This window comes from Aotus nancymaae, unplaced genomic scaffold (genome assembly GCF_030222135.1).
Source record: "Aotus nancymaae isolate 86718 unplaced genomic scaffold, 86718_ANA_hifiasm-v0.15.2.pri h1tg000040l, whole genome shotgun sequence".
Classification (NCBI taxonomy): domain Eukaryota; kingdom Metazoa; phylum Chordata; class Mammalia; order Primates; family Aotidae; genus Aotus; species Aotus nancymaae.
Window position 1 is genome coordinate 57,991,599 of NW_026988454.1, and position 21,174 is coordinate 58,012,772.

The 21,174-nt window shown below is 39.4% G+C and overlaps 1 protein-coding gene across 2 annotated transcripts; it reads left to right on the forward strand.

Annotated features, from left to right (window-relative positions):
* CD164 (CD164 molecule) lies at positions 1-17,905 on the forward strand. Of its 2 annotated transcripts, none has more exons than XM_012438377.2 (6): positions 1-265; positions 2,801-2,887; positions 5,370-5,444; positions 7,439-7,474; positions 13,948-14,004; positions 15,388-17,905. In XM_012438377.2, exons 1-6 carry the CDS (start codon positions 94-96, stop codon positions 15,552-15,554), a joined length of 594 nt encoding a protein of 197 aa, XP_012293800.1. In that variant the 5' UTR covers positions 1-93; the 3' UTR covers positions 15,555-17,905. The 2 variants fall into 2 exon arrangements, with proteins under 2 accessions (XP_012293800.1, XP_012293801.1); XM_012438378.2 differs by having other exon boundaries at positions 5,373-5,444.
* Positions 17,906-21,174: the final 3,269 nt, after the last annotated feature.

A 21,174-nucleotide genomic window follows, 5' to 3' on the forward strand; every position in this document is an offset into this window, starting at 1 on the left:
GCGAAGTCTCGGAGGCGGTGCCGCGGGGTACTGAGGGATTGCCCGAGCGTTGTGCTCCGCACCTTTCGCCCAGACGCCAGCGCTGAGGACACGATGTCGCGGTTCTCCGGCTCGCTGCTTTGGGCCGCCACCTGCCTGGCCGTGCTCTGTGTGCTGTTTGCGGAAGAGAACATTGAGCTCTCGAATGCGACGACTTCAGTGCCCATCTCCAACGTAACCTCGGCGCCGGTGACGTCCCTCCCGCTGGTCACCACTTCGGCACCAGGTGGGCGCGGGCCCTACAGGCTTCCCGCGCTCCCCTGCCCTGCCGAGCCGCACTGCCTCTCCGCGGTGCGCGGACCAGGGCTGGGCGGGCCGACAGCGCTTGGGGTGTTTCGGCGACTCCGGCAACATGGCGGCCCGCCTGGAGTCCACTCGCGGCCGGGCCGGATGGGCAAGGCGCCGGGGGGAAGGGGACGCGCAGTTCCCCGTGGCCGCTGTGCTCGTGCCGACCTCGAAGTGTTGCACATCGTTGTGCCTTTTAAAAGTGCATCGTAATTCCTAGCCTCACTTGGGAGTCTGAAGTGGGACATGGCTTTTTCCACGGGGGCAGCAGTGGGGTTGAGGATGGGGCCGGGCGCCGCGCCTCCGGGGTTGGCATTGGGACCGAGCTGCCTCTCTCTGCGGCTGGTCGTTCACCCGCCCGGCGCCCGTCTCCGGAGGCAGCCTTCTCCGGAAGTCCGGGAAAGAGAAACTTAAAAGACGGTAATGCTCGTTCGTGTCTCAGACTTGAGTTTGAGAAAGTCAGTCCCTTGAGATTTAATTACATTGTTTTGGCAGATAGGAATTGAATATAGCTGAGGTTTGAGGACGTAGTTAGTGAAAACTTCACACTCCACGGTATGTAAAAAGGAAAGTACCCATGTATGTACCTGGTGCTTTGCGTACGTATCCTAAGGCTAAACTGGAAAGTAGTGAAACCTAGGAGGTAGATGCAGAGACGGAGATGAGTAAACTCTCCTGACAGTGTATGTTTATTCTTTTTAAAATTATTTTAAATTTTCTTCACTATGTCCTGTACTCAGGCACGTATGTTTAGTAGGTAATTTGCGCCCAGGTCTGTGGGTTTTCTAAAACCCGATCAGTAGCATGTCTTTCGTTAAACTGTGCAGTCGAGTGGGGCTGGTTAAGGCATACATACATTTTAAAGCAGAAATTGGCACATACCGTGACAACACAAAAAAGGGAAGGTAGGTAAGTTTGAGGTAATAAAATAAGCAGGAGAAATACTAGGTGTTTAAAACCTGCAGTCTAGTGTGATTGGTTATTCTAGTTAACATTAGGTAAGGAGTAATGTTACCTAGTTAACATTGGCTTCTTGACTGAAGAATTGCCAAAGTAATGATTTTTATCGTGGCATTCATATTCTGCAAATTTTTCTCTAGTTTTAGTATTTTATAAAAGTTTAATATAGTAAAGCATATAGTAAACTTAATGTTTTGTTTTTTGTTAGTTTCAGGAAGATGTAATGGTAAAATTTCAGAACAAGGAAGGTAAATTGCAATGTAATACTGGGAATTCTAACCGCACTATTTTTAAGATGATAAAGCAGAATATTTTTGTCTCCGGCTTAATTTGGCAGTTTCTTTTTAGAATTGTAGTGTGTGTGTAAGAGAAGGTTGGAAATATCAGATTAATTGCCTTTGTGTAATTGAAATGCATACGAAGGAGGTATATATTTTCTGGAAATCATAAGTGGATGTGATGTGGTCTGAAAGGTAGCAAGTTCATTGTAAAGAACACTTGAAACATTTCACTCTGCTACACCCATCATCAAGCACAAACTTTTTTAAACAGCATGTTTTATCTATACAAACTTAAGAAAATTTATTTCTACTTTATGAACCTTCCCCCACCCCACCATACATGTCCCAGTCTTTAATAAGTACTAATGATGGAGTACTGAAAGCAGCTCCTCTGCAGAACTATTTTTTTACGCAGGGGAAAAGCAAATGAGAATGTTTGGAGGCATCTAGTTTGTAGGAAAATGAATAGAACCCGATTCTTTTTTTTTTTCTTTTCTTTTGCTGCTTTTTCTCAATGAAAAATAGAGCCCAATTTTATAGTCCGTTCTCTAGACATTGAATTATGATGACGAGTACTTGCTTCTGGATTGTTAGGCCTAGGATGAACTATTGACAGACTACTTGTTAACTTGAATTATATGCACCTGAATGTGGCCTTTCAGCTGTTGTCTTCAGTTGTGGAGGATCCTGTCAAGAGTGGATCATTTATGAATCGAGAATCCCTGGGAAATTATCTTTTTTTTTTTTTGCAACAGAGTTGGCATCATCATGGCTTGGGTTCAACCTGTTAAACTACTACTACTACTAAAAATCTCAGGGTTTTATCTGATGTTTGGGGGTACTGATTTTCCTATGTGTAGTGTTGGTCTTATAGCAAAGCCTTTTTCTCAATATTTTTATGTTTCAGGATGTTTTGAAATGCCTCAAGAAATCCTTAGTGACTATGGGTATCTTTAAAATAGTAGTCCTGTGAAAAAGGATTGATTAGATAGAGATCATGAGGTACTATACTACGAGTGACCACTAGCTTGTTTGTTTTTCTAATAAGTTTACTTACAGCTTTGTAACAATTGAAATTTCGTAGTAAATCGGTTTATAAAGTTTTATCGTTTCTCTGAACTAGTAATTTTGGTATTGTATGTAATGCTTACTGTTCAAAAAGATAAGTAATACAGATTCAAATGAGATACCAATTAAATCATTGATTTCATGCATCTCTCCCCCAACCCCCCCAGAAACGTGTGAAGGTCGAAACAGCTGCATTTCCTGTCTTAATGCTAGCACTGTTAATACTACCTGCTTTTGGATAGAATGTAAACAAGGTAAGAAACTTTGGGGTTGCAAAACTGTTTTGTTACAACATTTTAAAATACAATAGCTCTTGAACATTTGAAAGTTTTGTAGGACATTTAGGATATGGTGCACTATTTGTTTTGCAAATCCAGTACTTCTTTAAAGTGCCAATTGCCTAGTACTCTCCCTGAAAATCTCTTTTTGTCTCCTATCCTCCCTTTTGATTCTTTAGGACTTGATAATTAAGGCTCAGTAGTTTGTTTTTTATGAGATGGGGTTTCTTGTGTTGCCCAGGTTGGTCTTGAAATCCTAGGCTCAAGCAGTCCTCCTACCTTGGCCTCCCTAGTAGCCAGGACTACAGCTGTGTGCTTCCTTGCCTGGCTTTTGTTTTGTTTTGTTTTTAAAGACTGTTTTAAGGGTTAAGAGTGCTTTAATACACTAGAATTAGCTGTGAATGAAGGTTGTATTGAAAGCTAAGACATTTATCTATAGATGTCCTGCAGCAGGAAACAGAGAGAGACCTTATGAAACTGTTGGATGCGGCCGGGCGCGGTGGCTCAAGCCTGTAATCCCAGCACTTTGGGAGGCCGAGGCGGGTGGATCACAAGGTCAAGAGATCGAGACCATCCTGGTCAACATGGTGAAACCCCATCTCTACTAATACAAAAAATTAGCTGGGCATGGTGGCGCGTGCCTGTAATCACAGCTACTCAGGAGGCTGAGGCAGGAGAATTGCCTGAACCCAGGAGGCGGAGGTTGCGGTGAGCTGAGATCGCGCCATTGCACTCCAGCCTGGGTAACGAGCGAAACTCAGTCTCAAAAAAAAAAAAAAAAAAGAAACTGTTGGATGCTTAAGTATAGGGCAGAATGAGGTTAGGGGAGAGCTGACTCTTCCTGTTTGGAAGATCACCGTTTTGGTGAGACCTGTGCTTTTGTTAATACAAGAGGTAGAGAGCTAGAGGGGGTACATTGAAATTCAATAAGGTTCTTATTAGAACCATGAGATTACTGCATATATTATTTTAATTCTGTTTTTTTAATTTAAAGTGGTTTATTTTCTTATCAGTAAAACAATCTAGCCGTTTTGGTGGTTTTTGTTTTTGGATTTTTTTTTTTAAGTAAACCAAAGCTACATGTTAAGATTTTTATTCTTTGGTAAAAATTTTAATAGTTCTAGGAATTATATCACTACATAAATTTCAGAAGGCTCTTTAAGGTATTGACTAAATAGGGCTAAATTAACTTTTTTGTTAGATAAGTGTTTAATTTTTTTTAGGTCACAAAATGGGATTTAAGGGTATACTCTTCCCTTTTTTTTTTTTTTTTTTTTTTGAGATGGAGTTTCGCTCTTGATACCCAGGCTGGAGTGCAATGGCGCGATCTCGGCTCACCGCAACCTCCGCCTCCTGGGTTCAGGCAATTCTCCTGCCTCAGCCTCCTGAGTAGCTGGGATTACAGGCACGTGCCACCGTGCCCAGCTAATTTTTTGTATTAGTAGAGACGGGGTTTCACCATGTTGACCAGGATGGTCTCGATCTCTTGACCTCGTGATCCACCCGCCTCGGCCTCCCAAAGTGCTGGGATTACAGGCTTGAGCCACCGCGCCCGGCTCTTCCCTTTTATATGGGAGTATGTGAGAGTTGGTAAATTTTGGAGATGGAGTGCTCTACTGTAAGATTTTGGGGGGAAGCCTGTCCCCTTACTCTTACTCCAAGTCTACCTATCCAGTAAAGTTATTTTAGAAAGCATAAAAGACTAAGGCAGTGGGATCTGGAATAGAGTTTCTACAGTTAGTATAGAAAGTGCCTCTCCTGTTTACTAAGCATCTTAATAAAGACCCTGGCCACTTTGCCTTACTGTCTCTGCCCTCTTTTTTTTTTTTAGACAAGAGTCTCACTCTGTCACTCAGGCTGGAGTGTCGTGGTTCCATCTTTGCTCACTGCAACCTTCGCCTCCTGGGTTCAAGCTATTCTCCTGTCTCAGCGTCCAGCATAGCTGGAACTACAGGCACAGGCCACCACGCCTGGCTAATTTTTGTATTTTTAGTAGAGGCAGGGTCTCACCATATTGGTCAGGCTGGTCTCGAACTCCCGACCTCGGGTGATCCACCCTCTTTGGCCTCAAAGTGCTGGGATTACAGGTGTGAGCCACCTGCCCTTTTTAGATGCTGGCTGCCTTTCTTGATTGTACAGTAGTCTTTCCACAATTCTGAGATTTATTTGTTCAGTATATTAATGTGGATTTCTAATGGATAAACATTGGAGGGATCCTGTGTAATATTTAAGTCAGTGGGAAAAGGAGAATGACAGGATTTGGTCTGTGGACTTCTAAATGACAGGATTTGGTCTGTAGGTTTAACTTTGGGTCAGAACACTTCTAAAGTGGTGTGTGTTGTTGTTTTTTTCTCCCCGCTTTTAAAGCGTTTAGGTTTGATTTCCTAGAGTTTAGTAGCAAAGTCAAAGGTAAATCAAATGTGTGATTGGTGCTACTAATCTCTTTTTTCTCCCCTAGCAGATGAGAGCTTTTGTTCACATAATTCAACAGTTGGCGATTGTCAGGTGGTGAATGTGACAAACTTCTGTTCTGGTAAGTATTCATATTGGCTGCTGGGAAGCTGACCACAGAGGTGAGGAAGATCATTGCCTCAGAAAGCCTTTTTTCAATGCTTTGTTTGAGGCATTGCCATAATTCTTATCTTGTTAGAATTTGAATATGAATAGTATATTCATATTGATTGATTAAAGGGTGATATTTGAAGCTTGGTTTAGTGATTTAGCTACAGTGTGGATGCTGTAAGTGTAGATGCTTTGTCTCCCCGCAGTCACCAGGCTGGAGCGCAGTTTCGGCTCACGGCAACCTCTGCCTCCCAGGTTCAAGGGATTCTTCCGCCTCAGCCTCCTGAGTAGCTGGGACTACAGGCGGGTGCCAAACGCCTGGCTAATTTTTTTTTTTTTTTGTATTTTTAGTAGAGACAGGGTTTCACCATGTTGGCCAGGATGGTCTTGATCTCTTGACCTTGTGATCTACCCTCCTCGGCCTCCCAAAGTGCTGGGATTACAGGCGTGAGCCACTGCGCCCAGCTTTTTTTTTTTTTTAAGCTTTTCTAGGAATTCGTCACAATTTAGAATATGTTTATTTGCATCTTGCAGGTCTGGACAACCTCATTCTGGCACTTTTTGGGTTATGATACTGGTGATTGTCACATTAAATCTGCATCATATTTGTGCTGTGGTTAAATGAACTTTCCTGTATCCGTCCATTTTGTGTATTTTAATCTGAGTAGCTTGATTGCTCTTTAAGCTTTACTGTTTGTCCAGCAAAACGTTAAAATTCTACTCGGAACTTGATTTTTCTAATGAGATTGTAAATCAGCGGGAAAGTCACACTTTTAATTTGGTGCATAGATAATGAATAGAAAAAAGATTTTTGTGGAGTTTGTCTAACCTTGAAAGACTACCTTTGACTTTTTAATTTTGGAAGGGTTTGCCCCATCCCAATGTGAACTTTGTAACTGAAGATTTCATTAGTATTGGATCAGTTTTACTTTACATAGGGTGCATAATATGTTTAGGTGGTACAAGAACAAACTTTTTTTGAGATGGAGTCTCTTTGTTGTGCAGGCTGGAGTGCAGTGGTGCAATCATAACTCATTGCCACCTCGTATTCCTGGGCTTAAGCAATCTTCCTGCCTCAGCCTCCCGAGTAACTGGGATTACACGTGCATTTTTTGTAGAGATGGTGTCTTTCTGTGTTGCCCAGGCTGGTCTTGAACTCCTGGGCTCAAGCATTCCTCCCACCTTGGCTTCCCAGAGTGCTGGAATTACAGGCTCGAGCCACCAGATCTGGCCCAAACATTTTCAATAGTTATTTATGTTAATATGTGTTAGATAAACTAATAACTCTCAGACCTGAGGTTTTGTGATATTGCTTAGTGACAAGATTAATGAAGATTTTGTTTATTAGAATGTTTTTTTAAAACACTGATTTAAAGGTAAACTGAATAGGTAATACTGATTATTTGATGATGTATCAGAATTAGTTTCAGCTAAGAAGGACATAAACCCTCATATTACAATGGCTTAAGCAGTGGACTGATTTACTTTTCTCTTACGTAAAGGAAGTCTAGACTAGAGTACAGCTCTGCAACCATTAGAGACTTAGGCTTCTTTAGGTTTTCACTCTTTCAAATCTCAAAAATGGCTTTGACCCTACTGTCCAAGGTGGGTGCTTTTGTTCCAGCCATCACATTGATTTTTTTCCTGCCGGCAGGATAAAGAAGGGAATGGAAGAGGCTTGTATCTACTTTAAGGATGCTTCCTAGAGGTTACTCATGATGACCTAGATGCACTAGAGACCAGGAAATGTCTTTTCTGGAGGAAGGGAGGTGTTAAACATTGGTGATTCTAGTTCTAAAGCAGAGACTGGTATTTGGGGCAACTGTCAGTCTCTTCCAAAGGTAGTACTTAAGTGTTGTAAAAATTGTGAAAAGTGGTTCTCAAATGATTGCAGGTCAGGAAATAGCATTATAGATTGTGATATTTTGGATAGCTTTGATGTATATGTTTTTCTTTTTTCTTTAGTGCCCACAGCCGCTCCTTTTCCAACCAATTCTACAGGTAATTCAAGATGACTATTTTCTGCTCTTCCTTCAGTATTTTAAGCTCTTTTCATGGATTAATTTTAAATTATTATGTAAAAGTTGTTAGTATAATTTTAAAGATGAATAAAAACTTAAAAGTCTTGGACCATAGCAATTAACATTAATCTCTACCTTTTGTGACAGTGACACATAACTCTAGTGTTTCATATTTAGGGAATGTGAGCAGATTTGCCTAGGCTATGTACATTGAGTCTGTAAAATACTTTCTTTAGATTTTGTGGAAATCTTGGGAAATACAGAAGCCTAAAGCAAATTTAATTATCATCCAGAGCACCCCAAAATGTTTTCAGTTATTAATTTCTTCTAGTCTTTTCTATATGTATATCTAAATAAATGAACTTTTTATGAAATTGGATAACACTCATGGACCTTTTGTCTTTTTTTTGAGCAAAGTCTTGCTCTGTCACCCAGACTGGAGCATAGTGGTGCGACTTTGGCTCACTGCAACCTGCACCTCCCAAGTTCAAGCAATTCTCCTGCTTCAGCCTCCCAAGTAGCTGGGATTACAGGCATCTGCCATCATGTCTGACTAATTTCTGTATTTTTAGTAGAGACGGGGTTTCACCACGTTGGCCAGGCTGTTCTCGAACTCCTGACCTCAAGTGATCTGCCCACCTCAGCCTCCCAAAGAGCTGGAATTACAGCCACGAGCCACCGTGGACAGCCTGTATTTTCTGTTAACGTAAGCATGACGGTACACACTTCATCCATCCTGCTCTTGATTGGAGAGTTAGGCCGTCTTTCATTCTCTATGCAGTGAACATCTTATATAGAATTACATTTGTATTTGTCTCTGATAGGATTGAGTCAAACAGAATTTCTAGGTCAGAGGGTATGATTATTTTAAGGCTTTTCAGAAAGGTTTATTGTTCTCATTCCTGTCAACCTGGAAAGTTTTTACCATGCCCTCAACAGCATGGATAAGAACTCCTTAAAATTTACTAACTTGAAAGGAAGAGTAAATATGAAATATTTAACATTTACTAATATTAAATGCATCTATTCCAGAACAAGTACTAGGGTAGTTGGTAGGGATATGGAAACAGAAATTAGCCAGCATTTTGTCTTCTGTAGGAACAATGAAAGATGTCAGTGAGCACAGTGTGTTGGGGAATTTGTAGAAAGGTATGTATATTGGGTGGCACACAGATGTGGTGATAGCTTGGTGGTGAAACCACGCTGGTAAAACTTGGAAAGAGCCTCTGAGGTGGAGCAGGGGGCCAGCACATATAGGAGATGGGAAAGAGAACAGTGAGGTCAAAGAGTGTCCTATCCCATAGGCTTAGAAAGTTGAAGGGGTATGGCCGGGTGTGGTGGCCCACAATTGTAATCCCAGCACTTTGGGAGGCTGAGGTGGATGGATCATGAGGTCAAGAGATCAAGACCATCCTGGCCAACATGGTGAAACCCTATCTCTACTAAAAATAAAAAAATGAGCTGGGTGTGGTGGCGTGTACCTGTAGTCCCAGCTACACGGGAGGCTGAGGCAGGAGAATCGCTTGAACCTGGAAGGCGGAGGTCGCAGTGAGCTGAGATCGCACCACTGCACTCCAGCCTGACAGAGCGAGACTCCATCTCAAAGAAAAAAAAAAAAAGGGGAAGGCATAGGACTTCATGACAGGGGAGAAGAGAGAGTGATAGGGAGAGGTGAGGAATTTTCACCAAAATAAGAGGAAGAGCAGTCTATTGAAGTTTGGGGCTGTCATTTGGAATTTGAATTTAAGATGTCTGGAGTCCATTAAGTGGAATCTGTTTAGTGTTTAGGAAACTGCAAGTCAGGCAAGAGCTCTTGGCCAAAAATACAAATCAGCATAGGCAGTAGTAGAGGCACTGGAGGAGCATATGGAAAGGAGGGATAGGGCTTGAGGACCACTCTAGGAAACAGTAATGTCTAAGGGCTAGGAAGAGGATGGGGGAGGAAATAAAATAGGGTCGGGTAGAGAAGTAAAAAAGCCCAGAGAAATATTTGCAAGAAACTAACAGTATGTGATTGTAGGTGTAGTTTTTCAATGGAAAAAGTAGTCAAGTGCTGTAACAAGGACAAGAACTCATTTTGAAACACTTCGGCAGTGATGTGTTGGAGCTGGCTTGGATCAGTTTTTGCTAGCCAATTGTGCATAGCTCTTCCCAATCTGTGTTCAGTGATTTCATGTTGGTAACTTGAAATTGGTTACCATGGAAATAGTCATGCCATGGAAGTCTGCAAATGATATAAAACTTATTTTCAGGCTGGTGATTATATGGTGGTGTGGTTGTAAATGTTTAGCGCCCATTAGAAGACATTGACTAGGATATTAAAGGTTGCTGAAGCCAGAGGTGTTTAGAGAAAAACAATTTTCAGAAGGTTGGTTATGAAAAGAAAATGAGGTGCTGGGAGTGGGGGAACAATTTCTTCAGAACTGTTGTGAGTTCACAATTGATGTAGTCCTCTGCAGCTTTCTCCACCCTGGGTCTTTCTGTGAACTGCCTTGAGTCTTTTATGCTAGCGCTCTCTGGTTCTGTAAAGTGGAAGGCAGCAAGGGCTTATCTGCAGAATATGCATCAAGTGACTGACATTAGTTGAAGAACAAACCTTTAGGCTGTTTCTTTCCATGGCATGTGTGCCTTCTGAAGAGAGCAAGTGAGAAGTGAAGGGACAGTTACACAGTGCAAAGAGAATCTAATTTATATAGAGAGGTGTATAATGGGGTTAATTATAATGGCCCTCCTTTAGTACAAATAATAGAATAACCAAAATATGTCAGATACAGTGGAAAATGTTCGTAATAGATGAAGTGGAAGATCAACTGTATTAAGCAATTCTAGTACAATTTTAACTTTTGTTATATACATGCCTAGAAAAATTGTCTAGCAGGAAGTAACCTGTTACTCTGCTGGGACTACTTCAGTATTTTTATAGCATTTTCTAGATTTTCTTACCACCAGTAGCAGCTTTCATAACTTACACATATATATATATATATATATTTTTACCTTTCCTATGGTGCTGATTTTTTTTCTTCAGTGAAAGAAACAGTAGGGCAACAGAGGTGTATTCCCTAAGTGGTGCTTTTATGTTGAAAATATTGTCAATGTAATACTTTTTTCAAAATTGAAAATAAATGTTTTGCCTACTTATAAAAACTAGTTTTTACCTTGTTCTGAGGCTGAGTAGTGAGATCAAATTGCAGATTTGCAGAATTTTTTTTCCTAATGTTGTCAAACAGTAGTAATGTTTTGAGATTGAACAGAATTTGATGTGTTTAATTTGTAAACTGTATTTTTTGTGGTTACACAGAAGATACACTTACACAAGCAATAAAAACCTTGATGGGACTAATGAGCCTTAACATAATCATAGCCTCTAATGTAGGAATTCATGTAAGCACCAGTCTTATCAGAGATAAGGTCAAATATTTTCCTGCAAGATTTTCCCAGTATGGAGAGATGAAAGAACTGTTGAAGAGCAGGATGGATGTATGTATGTACAACAATGTTTGAAGTAAGAGGGGAAAGAAAGCAAATGGGTCTGAACATATCCATCAATATTATTTGTATATCACCTATTAGCCTCTAAGAGTATCAGTACTAATAAAATACGTCTTAAGCTCTATTGACTGATAGTCATGTAGAAATTAGAATACCTTAGTTTCCTAGGATTCTGTCAGCCTTGAGATGTGGGTAGTCTGCCTGTTATGAGGGTCCTTCTCGTTAAAGATTTACTTTTAGCAATATCTGAAAACTGTCAAGCCCTGCTCTTTCAGTTTATAATTACTCTGTGTGTTTTAAGGCACAGAACTTCCTCTTTTATGTTAGAATTTGGGACGATGCTGATTCCTATTGAGGTTTGTGTTTGATTGTTTGAAAGACCATCTAATACAGTGAAAAGATTACTTCATTTCTGTGCTTCATCAGTAGTTATTTGGCACCCTTTCCCTGTCTTTTCTTTTGTGGGTTAAGCATATCACTTTGAAGTCTGTTCAGTTATGTACCTTAAACAGAAGTAACATTTGTTTACAAATTCTCTTTAGCCCTCAAATCCTTTTTTCTGAAACAATACAAAAATGAATGTTTGCATAGCACCTTACCTTTTCATAAAAATATAAATCTCATATGATTACTCTTCCTCATCTTTCCCCAAATCATCCCTAGCTGCTCACCATCATAAGCACATCCTTATATTGAAGCCCTTGCACTCTGAAGCCCGACTTAACTAATGATTTCCTGAGACAAAATAAGCTTTCTTAGCTAGTGACTCCGATAGTGCACTTTCCAAAAGTTTGAACCCTATCCTTAGGACAACCTCTTAATGAAACCTTTCTCAAACGCTCCAGCAAACTTTGAATTTATTTGGTAGCTTTTTGGATGCTAGAAAAAAATGTTAATTTGTATAAACTATATCCACATACTTTTCTTTCTGAAAGCTCTGGTCAGACTTCTATTAGTATTGATAGTACTAATAGAAACTTAATAGATGATATACTGGCTGGGCACAGTGGCTCATGCCTGGAATCCCAGCACTTTGGGTGGCCAAAGCAGGTGGATCACTTTGTAATGTTGGGGCTCAGGGGTGCCCTCAGTTCCCCTGAGAGGACATTTCTCCAGGTTCTTGGTCTATCACTCCCCAAGAATGGGAGAGGAGACCACGGCACAGAGCACAGTAAATGCCAGACTCAAAAGTGTTTGTGGAAAGTGATTTATTTAGGTAGAGAGACAGAAAGGAGGAGGAGAGAGAAACAGCTAGCTCACACTGAGAGAAAGAAAAGCCGCTCTCACACTGAGTGAGAAGGGTTCCCAGAGGGAGAAAACCAGAGAAGGCAAACTCCCCTCACACTGAGTGAGAGAATCCAGAAAGATGGAATCCAGGAGAAGAAAGACAGGTTTCACACTGAGTGGAAGGGAATTGAGAGAGAGGGAGTTTAGGAGGGGAAGACAGGCTTCGACGAGAGAGTGCAGAAGGGGACTCCAGAGGGGAAATCCAGGAGGGAGAAAGTCCACTTCCACGAAGGGAGTGTTCATGGAAGGGGACCCTAACATGGAGTACGAAGGGGTGCGGAAGAAAGGAGCTTTTAACCTGAGAGGAACCCCCACCTTCTCCAAGACCTCTGGCCAGTGAAAGGAATTCCTTAGAACTTCCACTGGAGTGATTGACTTTTTGATTCTTCCCACGCCGCCCCGGTAAACTTAAAGACTTAAAATCTCCGGGATGGAGAGAGATGGGAGGGGGGCATGGCGCTGGGAAGTTCTTGCCCTTGAAACTACGCCCCCTTGTGGACCTGGTGAGAGAATACATTCCCTCAACTTGAGATCAGGAGTTTGAGACCAGCATAGGCAACATAGTGAAACCCTGTCTCTATTAAAAATAGAAAAATTAGCTGGGTGCGGTGGCGGGTGCCTGGAATGACAGCTACTTGGGAGGCTGAGGCAGAAGAATCACTTGAACCAGAAAGCAGAGGTTGCAGTGAGCCAACGTCACACCTTTACACTCCAGCCTGGATGACAGAGCAAGAGACTGTCTCAAAAAAAAAGAAAAAAAAAAATACGTGCTAATATTTAGTAGCTCTTTGGATGCTAGGAAAAATGTTGATTTGTATAAACTATATCCACATCTATGAGAACTCTTACAGATGACAACTTGTAATACACATTGTTCAATGTTCCCTTCTTAAGAGTGAGTTAGTCCCTAAAATGATTTTACATTCAAACTAATCCTCCTCAGAATGTGCATTTCTTTAGAGGTATCATCAACTATTAGGTTGGTGCAAAAGTAATTGCGGTTCTTGCCATTAAAAGTAATGGCAACTCAAATAGTCTCTAGGCCTCATGCAATGTGGTAGACTAGAGCTTACCCTTGGTCTCATAGAATCTTATGTTGGGAAACTGGACCCAGGGCCCCTATTCCTATACAGCTTTATTGGAACATACCATGCCCATTCATTTTCATGTCGTTTTTGGCTGCTTTTGCATTACACAGTGTGCAAAGAGTAAAATACTTACTTTTAACCCCTTTAAGAAAAGTTTACCAGCCCTCGAAGTGAAGAAGACAGGCGAATCTCCATACCCTCATAAGAGAGAACTTAGGACTTTAATAGTTTTTGTCTTAGAAGAAAGATTACAGGGAATCTGTAGTTTCCTCACCTAAATATTCTTGTCCTTGACTGTGGGCGAGATAAAAGTTTTTGCACATTTTATCCAAATGTGTACATAGATTTTATATAAGGGATATATAGATATTAACAATTTTATGATTGCTTACTGTTTTAAAATACACTTAAATCCTAGTATTCATGAGTGTGTAGCTATGTTAGTGAACCATTAACTGAAATTTGGCTTTTGGTCTCTCAAAAAATTGAAAGCATGTTGAAGTTGGTAGCCTTATTTTTAAAAGCTGTTAGATAACTGGGAAGCTAGAAATTTAAGGTTTTTAAAAAAATTTTGTTTTCATTCCAGCTAAACCCACAGTTCAGCCCTCCCCTTCTACAACTTCCAAGACAGTTACTACATCAGGTAATTGAGGCTTTTTAGATTAACAGTGATGTAGGATGTGTGTATGATGTTGCCCTTTACAATTTCTACCATCATTTTCCAACTTTATTAATGGTTATGAAACTGAAATTCATCTCTTACATTTAGGGGCATCAAGGTAGTGCTTTAACACAGTAATGATAGCTTTGCTGAGATTCCTCTTCTCATTTTTAAATGTGTAATCACATTTGACGTGACACTTCAGAATTATGTTTTTCCAAACACTTCAGTACAACTGTGTGTAAAATATAATTTGTAACTTCTGATTACTGTTAAGGATTGGTTGTGTGCTGTATGAGAGCATAGTGATTTCAGGGAAGGTAATACCTCTGTTGTTTTCACTGAGAAAGGTCTAAAACTCGAGGATCACTGCCAGATGTGTACCTCACTTTCTTACCATTTCTTAACATTGCTCAGTAATGTGAAAATTAGCTTGTTATTAAATGATTTGACATAATCTAATTTAAATCATATTTAGGTTATGCCACAGGACACTGTAGGTACACACATTAGGAATCCTTTTGTCTGTCCTTGTTTTTAAAAAACTGATGCTAATGAATCTTCTCCCTGCTTTTTGTGATTTCTTTAGCTTTGTACTTAGGCATGCTACCTTTTTCTTGGTTTCAGTGAAGCTATTCTGTCTTCACAAGAAGGAATACAAAACAGTTGTAATTAATTTTAAAGTAGCCAACTTGTACAGCCACTAGAACCAGTGTTCTTTGATAATCTATTTAAGAAAAAAGTAACAGTTATTTTAAATGGGCAATTGCTTTTTGCTTCCTCTTGAAACATTTTACTCCCTGAAAAATTTAGATTTTCATTTTTTCCTTATGACTTGATAATACTTTCTCATAATGTTAAATTTGTTAGCAGAGTATGCCTTTAATCACAAGTTCCTTTGCTTGTTGAAATTATGAATTCCATGTCCTTAAGATTTTTTTATAACATGAAAATTTGCAACCAAATTTTTGACCTTATACTAGTAAATTCCAAAGTCATGTGAAGTTTCAGCACTAATAACTGATATTTACACTTGGAATTAACTAGAAGTACAAAGTCTGAAGAAATTATTGCATAATTTAGAAGTGTTTGGTATATTCCCAGGGCACAATTTATATACCAGGAGAATTCCTCCCATTGTTTTTATATTTGTAGTAGTAGAGCAGCATTGACCACTTTGTATCCTTGGATGGAATGAAAAATGGCATATATAATGGTTGTCTTCCTAAATTAGGGATAAATTCTAACTGAAATACTTTATAGAATTTAACACATGGCAAATAGAGACTCAGGTGGGTCTTGAAATTAAAATAGAATACCGTGAAACTTACTGAGGATTGTTGCTCCTTTTGTCTTACTTAACAGGTACAACAAATACCACTGTGACTCCAACCTCACAACCTGTGCGAAAGTCTACCTTTGATGCAGCCAGTTTCATTGGAGGAATTGTCCTGGTCTTGGGTGTGCAGGCTGTAATTTTCTTTCTTTATAAGTTCTGCAAATCTAAAGAACGAAATTACCACACTCTGTAAACAGACCCGTTGAATTAATAAGGACTGGTGATTCATGGACTGGTGATTCATTAGTGTAACTCACTGAAACCAAAATACTATCTTTCAAGATGTCCCACATGGAAGACGCTATTCCAGGATCTTTAAATTTCCATGGATGCATATAGGATGTTTGGGAGCATCATCTTTGAAGAAAAAATCAAATCATTGTGTTCAACAGGAATATTTAAAATATTCTGCATGAATCCTCGTGGCCGTCTTTTATTTTAAATAGCTGCTGCTGTGGGTTTTTTTTTTCCTTAACATGCCAAATGTAACTTTCTGTGAGTGATGGAAAATGTTGTCTTGTGCAGACAACAACATGACTCTTGGCAGTTTAAATTTAGTAATTTTGATTTCGTGAACAGAATTGAGAAGAATGTGCCAAATGAGAATCAGTTAGGTGGATTTTTGGCTGTCATTTCAAAAGTGGAATAAATTTATAAATTTAGTAGTACTAAATGGTATCCTTAGAGTAAAATTTTGTGCTTGATAACAGTTATTTTTTTTCTACATTAGAAATAAGATGCCACACAGGGAATTACATTCCAGATTTAAAGAAATGAATGGAAAGGATACCATTAGTGTGTAACAGGTTGTTCATACGTGTAAAGCACCTTATGTCATTGAGAAAATAAAGAACAGTGCCTTAGAAGACAGTGAAAGGTAAGCTCTAGCTTAATGCCTATGATTTGTTCTTTCACATTAAGGAACATAAGGATTGGTCAGAGGATGTACCTTGATGTGAGCAGTAGTAAACCTGTTTTAGATATCATACTGTTAATATTTAATTGAAAATTTACTTTATTTCAGAGCAGAGAAACTTAAGCTACAGGCTTTTATACAAAATTGAAAGCCTTTGTATATCGAATCTCCCAACATTTTTCTTATGGCTGTTAAAAAGTATAGAGATAAATTGATTTAATTATACTTCCCTTTGTACTTTAAAAAGTATGCTAGCACTATTGTACATTGAAAGGATTTCCACCAAACTTTCTTGAGAAGTGACTTCTTTGGTGAGGCAAGAAGGAAATATATTATTTTAGAATCTTTTACTATTTAAATGAGACAATCATATTTTAGTATCATTTCCTATTTAAATGAGACGATCATTTTAAGTTTTAAGACAGCAGAAGTGACCAGTGTAATTTCAGAACACCTAAGGATTTTTTGGTTGATCCAGTTACGGTAGATTTTTACTGATTGTCCTGGATGAATAGACTGTGCTTTTTCTTTTTCTCTCCTTTCCTTTCTTCTTGGTTTCCCATAGTGTAATAAGCATGCATACTTTTACTTCTATAGTTTTCTCATTTAGAGGGGTCGTCTTCAGTTTTAGAGGATCACTTCTCCCTTGCCTTTGACTCATTGGACTAGTTCATAGGCTTTAAGTAGTTTAAAATAGGCTTTTGCTTTTCTAGGTCATTAACGTTTTTTATTTAGTTTCTTTAGCCTATAGTGGCTGAGTTTCACACTTGATTTTCAATGTTTTATAGTAGGAAACTAAAAATTTCTTTGGTTCATTTCATAAACTGAAAGTCTGCATTTAGATAACTATTAAAGGTTAAGATGAAGATTTACTGTTTCTTTGTTACTCGTTGGTACAGCTAAAGTTTGTTTTACTTGCACATTTGTACATATACCTAATGTTTTCAAGTGCCTTAATTGTTTTAAATCTCTGGCTTCAAAGTTTCTTGGGGAAAGGTAGGTTTACCTCACATTTTTTGTTTTCATTAGTAATATTCTAGGTACCTCACAAAATTTATTATGGTGCCATGGCTGTTAGTTTTTAGTGAGTGCTGTAGGATTAATTTGAAAATATGCAGAATTCCATTCCTCTCAAGGTGGCAAAAATTAGCTACAGTGATGTAATAATTGTCGTTCACCTGGGTAAGAATTCCCTGACACACATTAATGTCAACATATGTAGCAAATTTTGTGGAAATGTAATGATTGGAAGCTTCTGAAATTTTGAGCACCAACAACTAGCATAATATAAAATTAGATTTTGCAAGTCTACAGATGAGCTCTTGCAACAGAACTCACAGCCTTTTTACTTTTTCCCCTAACTTTAGCAATGTAGTATCTTGAGCCATTAATAATTTTTGGGTTTTTAAAAAAATCCAGAAGGTATATAGAAACCTTTTCAGATTTTTCATCTGATTTGTTCTTGCAGATGTTCTATCAAATACCTTATTTTACCTTACAGATACTTGTTGCACAGGCAAACACTGCTGTATTTAGACATTTTTATTTCAGTTCATTAAAAACTGCAAAACCAATCTGTATCATGTACCAAACTGATTTAAAATAAATCTACAAGTTTATTGAATTAATCTCTTTTCCATCGAGTGGAGTGTGTTACTGCATTTGGCTTATAAAATGTAATGTTTAGTGGATTTATCTTAACAGTCCACTTGGGGTGGGTTTTCTACTCAATATTTGTATTGCTTCTCGAGACTAGCAGATGGTAACTAAGGCAAATACTCATATGTCAATAGCAGAGCCTTGGAAGTAATAATAGGTGGAGGGAGGACTTGGTACACTTATGGGAGTGATTTGCAAGTTGATCTTCCACAAATCGATAGAAATTATGCTGTAGTTTTCCAATTTATGAGAGGAATGCTATCTTGTTTTTACATATCTGAAAGCTAGTTTGTGACTTTCTGCCATTTTAGTTCATACTGCATATCAAGTAAAAACCAAGCTACTATTTGGTATAAATTACTATCAAGCTGATGCTGTGACTGTAAAATGTGGTTCTTGTTATTTTGTGGGCCAAATTATGTTCTAATTTAAATCACTGGACTTGGACTAAGAATTTACTCCTCTATAAGCCTTAAAACCTGTAAGGGTGGACTGAATAATTTGCTTTAGAAATAATGAATTTTGGGTTTTGGATTAGCCTTACATATAGTCATGTTTAATTTAAGTAATACGAAATTTGATGGTAAGCTTAATGACTCCGGTAAACATTAGAAACAAACTTTTGAGATGGAGTCTCACTCTGTTGCCCAGGCTGGAGTGCAGTGGCATGATCTCGGCTCACTGTAGCGTCCACCTCCCAGGTTCAAGTGATTCTCCTGCTTCAGCCTCCTGCGTGCCTGGGATTACAGGTGCCTGCCACCATGTCCAGCTAATTTTTGTATTTTTAGTAGAGCTGGGGTTTCACCATGTTGGCCAGGATGATCTCGAACTTCGGACCTCAGGTGATCTGCCCTCCTTGGCCTCCCAAAGTGCTGGGATTACAGGTGTGAGCTGCAGCGCCTGGCCTTGTCCAGTGTTTCCAGTGTTTTTTCGTCATTCCAGAATCCAATCTCATTTCATCCAAGCTGGAAGAAAAAGCTCAAGATAGGGTATGTAATGTATTATTTTTAAATTGTTCAGTTAATACATAGATTTTCTTAAATATACTTCTTAGAAAACAAATTGCATCCTCAGCCCTTTTCCCCTCTTGACTTCCTCCACTTACCAGAGTGGTTAAGTGATACATCACTGTAACTGATTTACAATTAATGAATTTATAATCACTTAATTGTATGTACCTTTGGTAATATGTAATGTAGATTTTTATTTTATCATCATCCTGTAATGTTCACTCACTTTTTGGAGATCTTTCAAAGTTAGTGTATGTGGCTATACCAGATTCTTAATTTCTGTGTTGGTATATGTAGTATGGATACCATGATTTACACGGGTACTTACCTATTGAAAGGCAAGCTGTTTGCAGTTTTTAGTTCATACCAACAATTTTACAGAGCATGTTTGCACCTGCCACTTTATGTGTGACTTCCTCCAGAGTAGAAATAGAGGCATGGAAAGCTGCTTCATAGTGTTTCCACACTAAGGATTTTCACAGATTGCTTTCCACTTCCCACCAGCAGCAGATCACTTGATAGCTGAACAGTTTTTCCAATTTTAATATTCTAGTGAGTGAAATTATTTCCTTGGTGTATTGTCTATTATTTTTTTTCCTTATCATTTTGTAGGGGTTTTTGTTTTAATCTGAAAATACACTGGCTGCTAATCCATGGTGAATAGATTTTAAAAAATATTTTCTTCAAGTTCATGTCTCTGATAATGTTTCTGTGTCAACCAGAGTACAATCAGGAGACAGAAGCCACACAATATGAACAGGAAAAGTTTGATATGAAGAGATATTAGCTGTAACAGTGGATTGCAGTGATGAGGCCTTGTTTTATCTGCAGAATTTTAAGAAATTTGTGAAGCAGCAAAAAGAACTTTAAAGAATCCAGAGATAGACAGCAGATGTAGGAAGCAGCCACCACCCACTCTCCGTCAAGCTGAATTTCAGCCTCATGAGAGAGCATGCAGTCTTGGCCCTCCAGGTGAAGCTCATAGTAGCTGTAAATCCATCTGAGTGCACCAGGGAAGCCACCCATGTTTGTCACACCAATGGCAATCTTCTGGGAAGTCATCCAAGGTGGTGGGGGATAAGCCATGCATAGGAGGTACCACACTAGTGGCATTCCATTGTAAAGCTGTGAGTTGCTAGAGCCAGGCACTGAGGGTGTCTACCTAGAGGAGCAAACCAGAGCCAGGAAAAGAAATCCCTCCAGCATCCTTCCAGTGCCCTTATAAAACAACATGCTACTTCCCTGATACTGAGACCAGACCCCTCTAAGGAGGTGTTCTAATGTGGCTTAGTAGGACCAGGCTTGATTTCTAGCTTTGTGTGAGCTCCAAGTACTTTTTTCCTCTTAACCTTTCCTCTAGCTTTGTGTATAAGGAGAAATCGTCAGATGGCCCAGCTTCATTATCACAGAGCAGGCAATGACAGATGGATTGGGAGCTGAGGCAAGAAATTGGTAATGGTCACAGTCCACCCCTTTGGCTATTCAGCTTCCACATTTGCTCTTCTATACACTTTAACACTTCTAAGCAACAATGGAACAGCTCTACATTTCCACCTTACAAGATACAGCTATACTAACTTACAAGTCACATTTGCTCCCTTTCCCCAACACGAGAATCCCAGTACCAGCAGTCATTGTATCCATTGTTGGCTGTATGAATTATTCAAGTTCTGTCACTGTTCCACTAAATGCTCTGTTACCCAAAAGACCTAATTGTGGCCAGCATGGTGGCTCATGTGTGTAATCCCAGCAGTTTCGGAGGTCAGGATGGATTGGCCTGCATAATATGTTGGTTTCATCTAAAGGTGGATAGCTAAAGCACTACAGCTTCACATGCAGACCAATCTGTCTCGAGCGGATCACTGAAGGTCGGGAGTTGGAGACCAGCTGGCCAACATCGTGAAACCCTGTCTATCCCAGCTACTCAGGAGGCTGAGGCAGGAGAATTCACTTGAACCTGGTAGGCAGAGGTTGCAGTGAGCTGAGATTGCACCACTGCACTCCAGTCTGTCTCAAAAAAAAAAAAAAAAAAACCTCCAAGAACGTGTATTAAGTTAACGTGGAAGGAGAAAATGAAAATGGTTAGGACAAATAAATACATACAAAAGGAAAATGGAAAATATTGAAAGCTACTGTAGCCATCATTTCTATAAACCAAATAATGTACTGAGGTTATCAATTACAGCAATTATAACCTCAGTGCACATTCCCCAGCTACACCACTTGCT

Coding starts and splice junctions, on each gene's coding strand:
- CD164 (XM_012438377.2), top strand. CDS start 94: ATGTCGCGGTTCTCCGGCTCGCTGCTTTGGGCCGCCACCTGCCTGGCC. Junction 266..2,800: donor GGTCACCACTTCGGCACCAG/GTGGGCGCGGGC, acceptor CAACCCCCCCAG/AAACGTGTGAAGGTCGAAAC. Junction 5,445..7,438: donor TGTGACAAACTTCTGTTCTG/GTAAGTATTCAT, acceptor TTTTTTCTTTAG/TGCCCACAGCCGCTCCTTTT.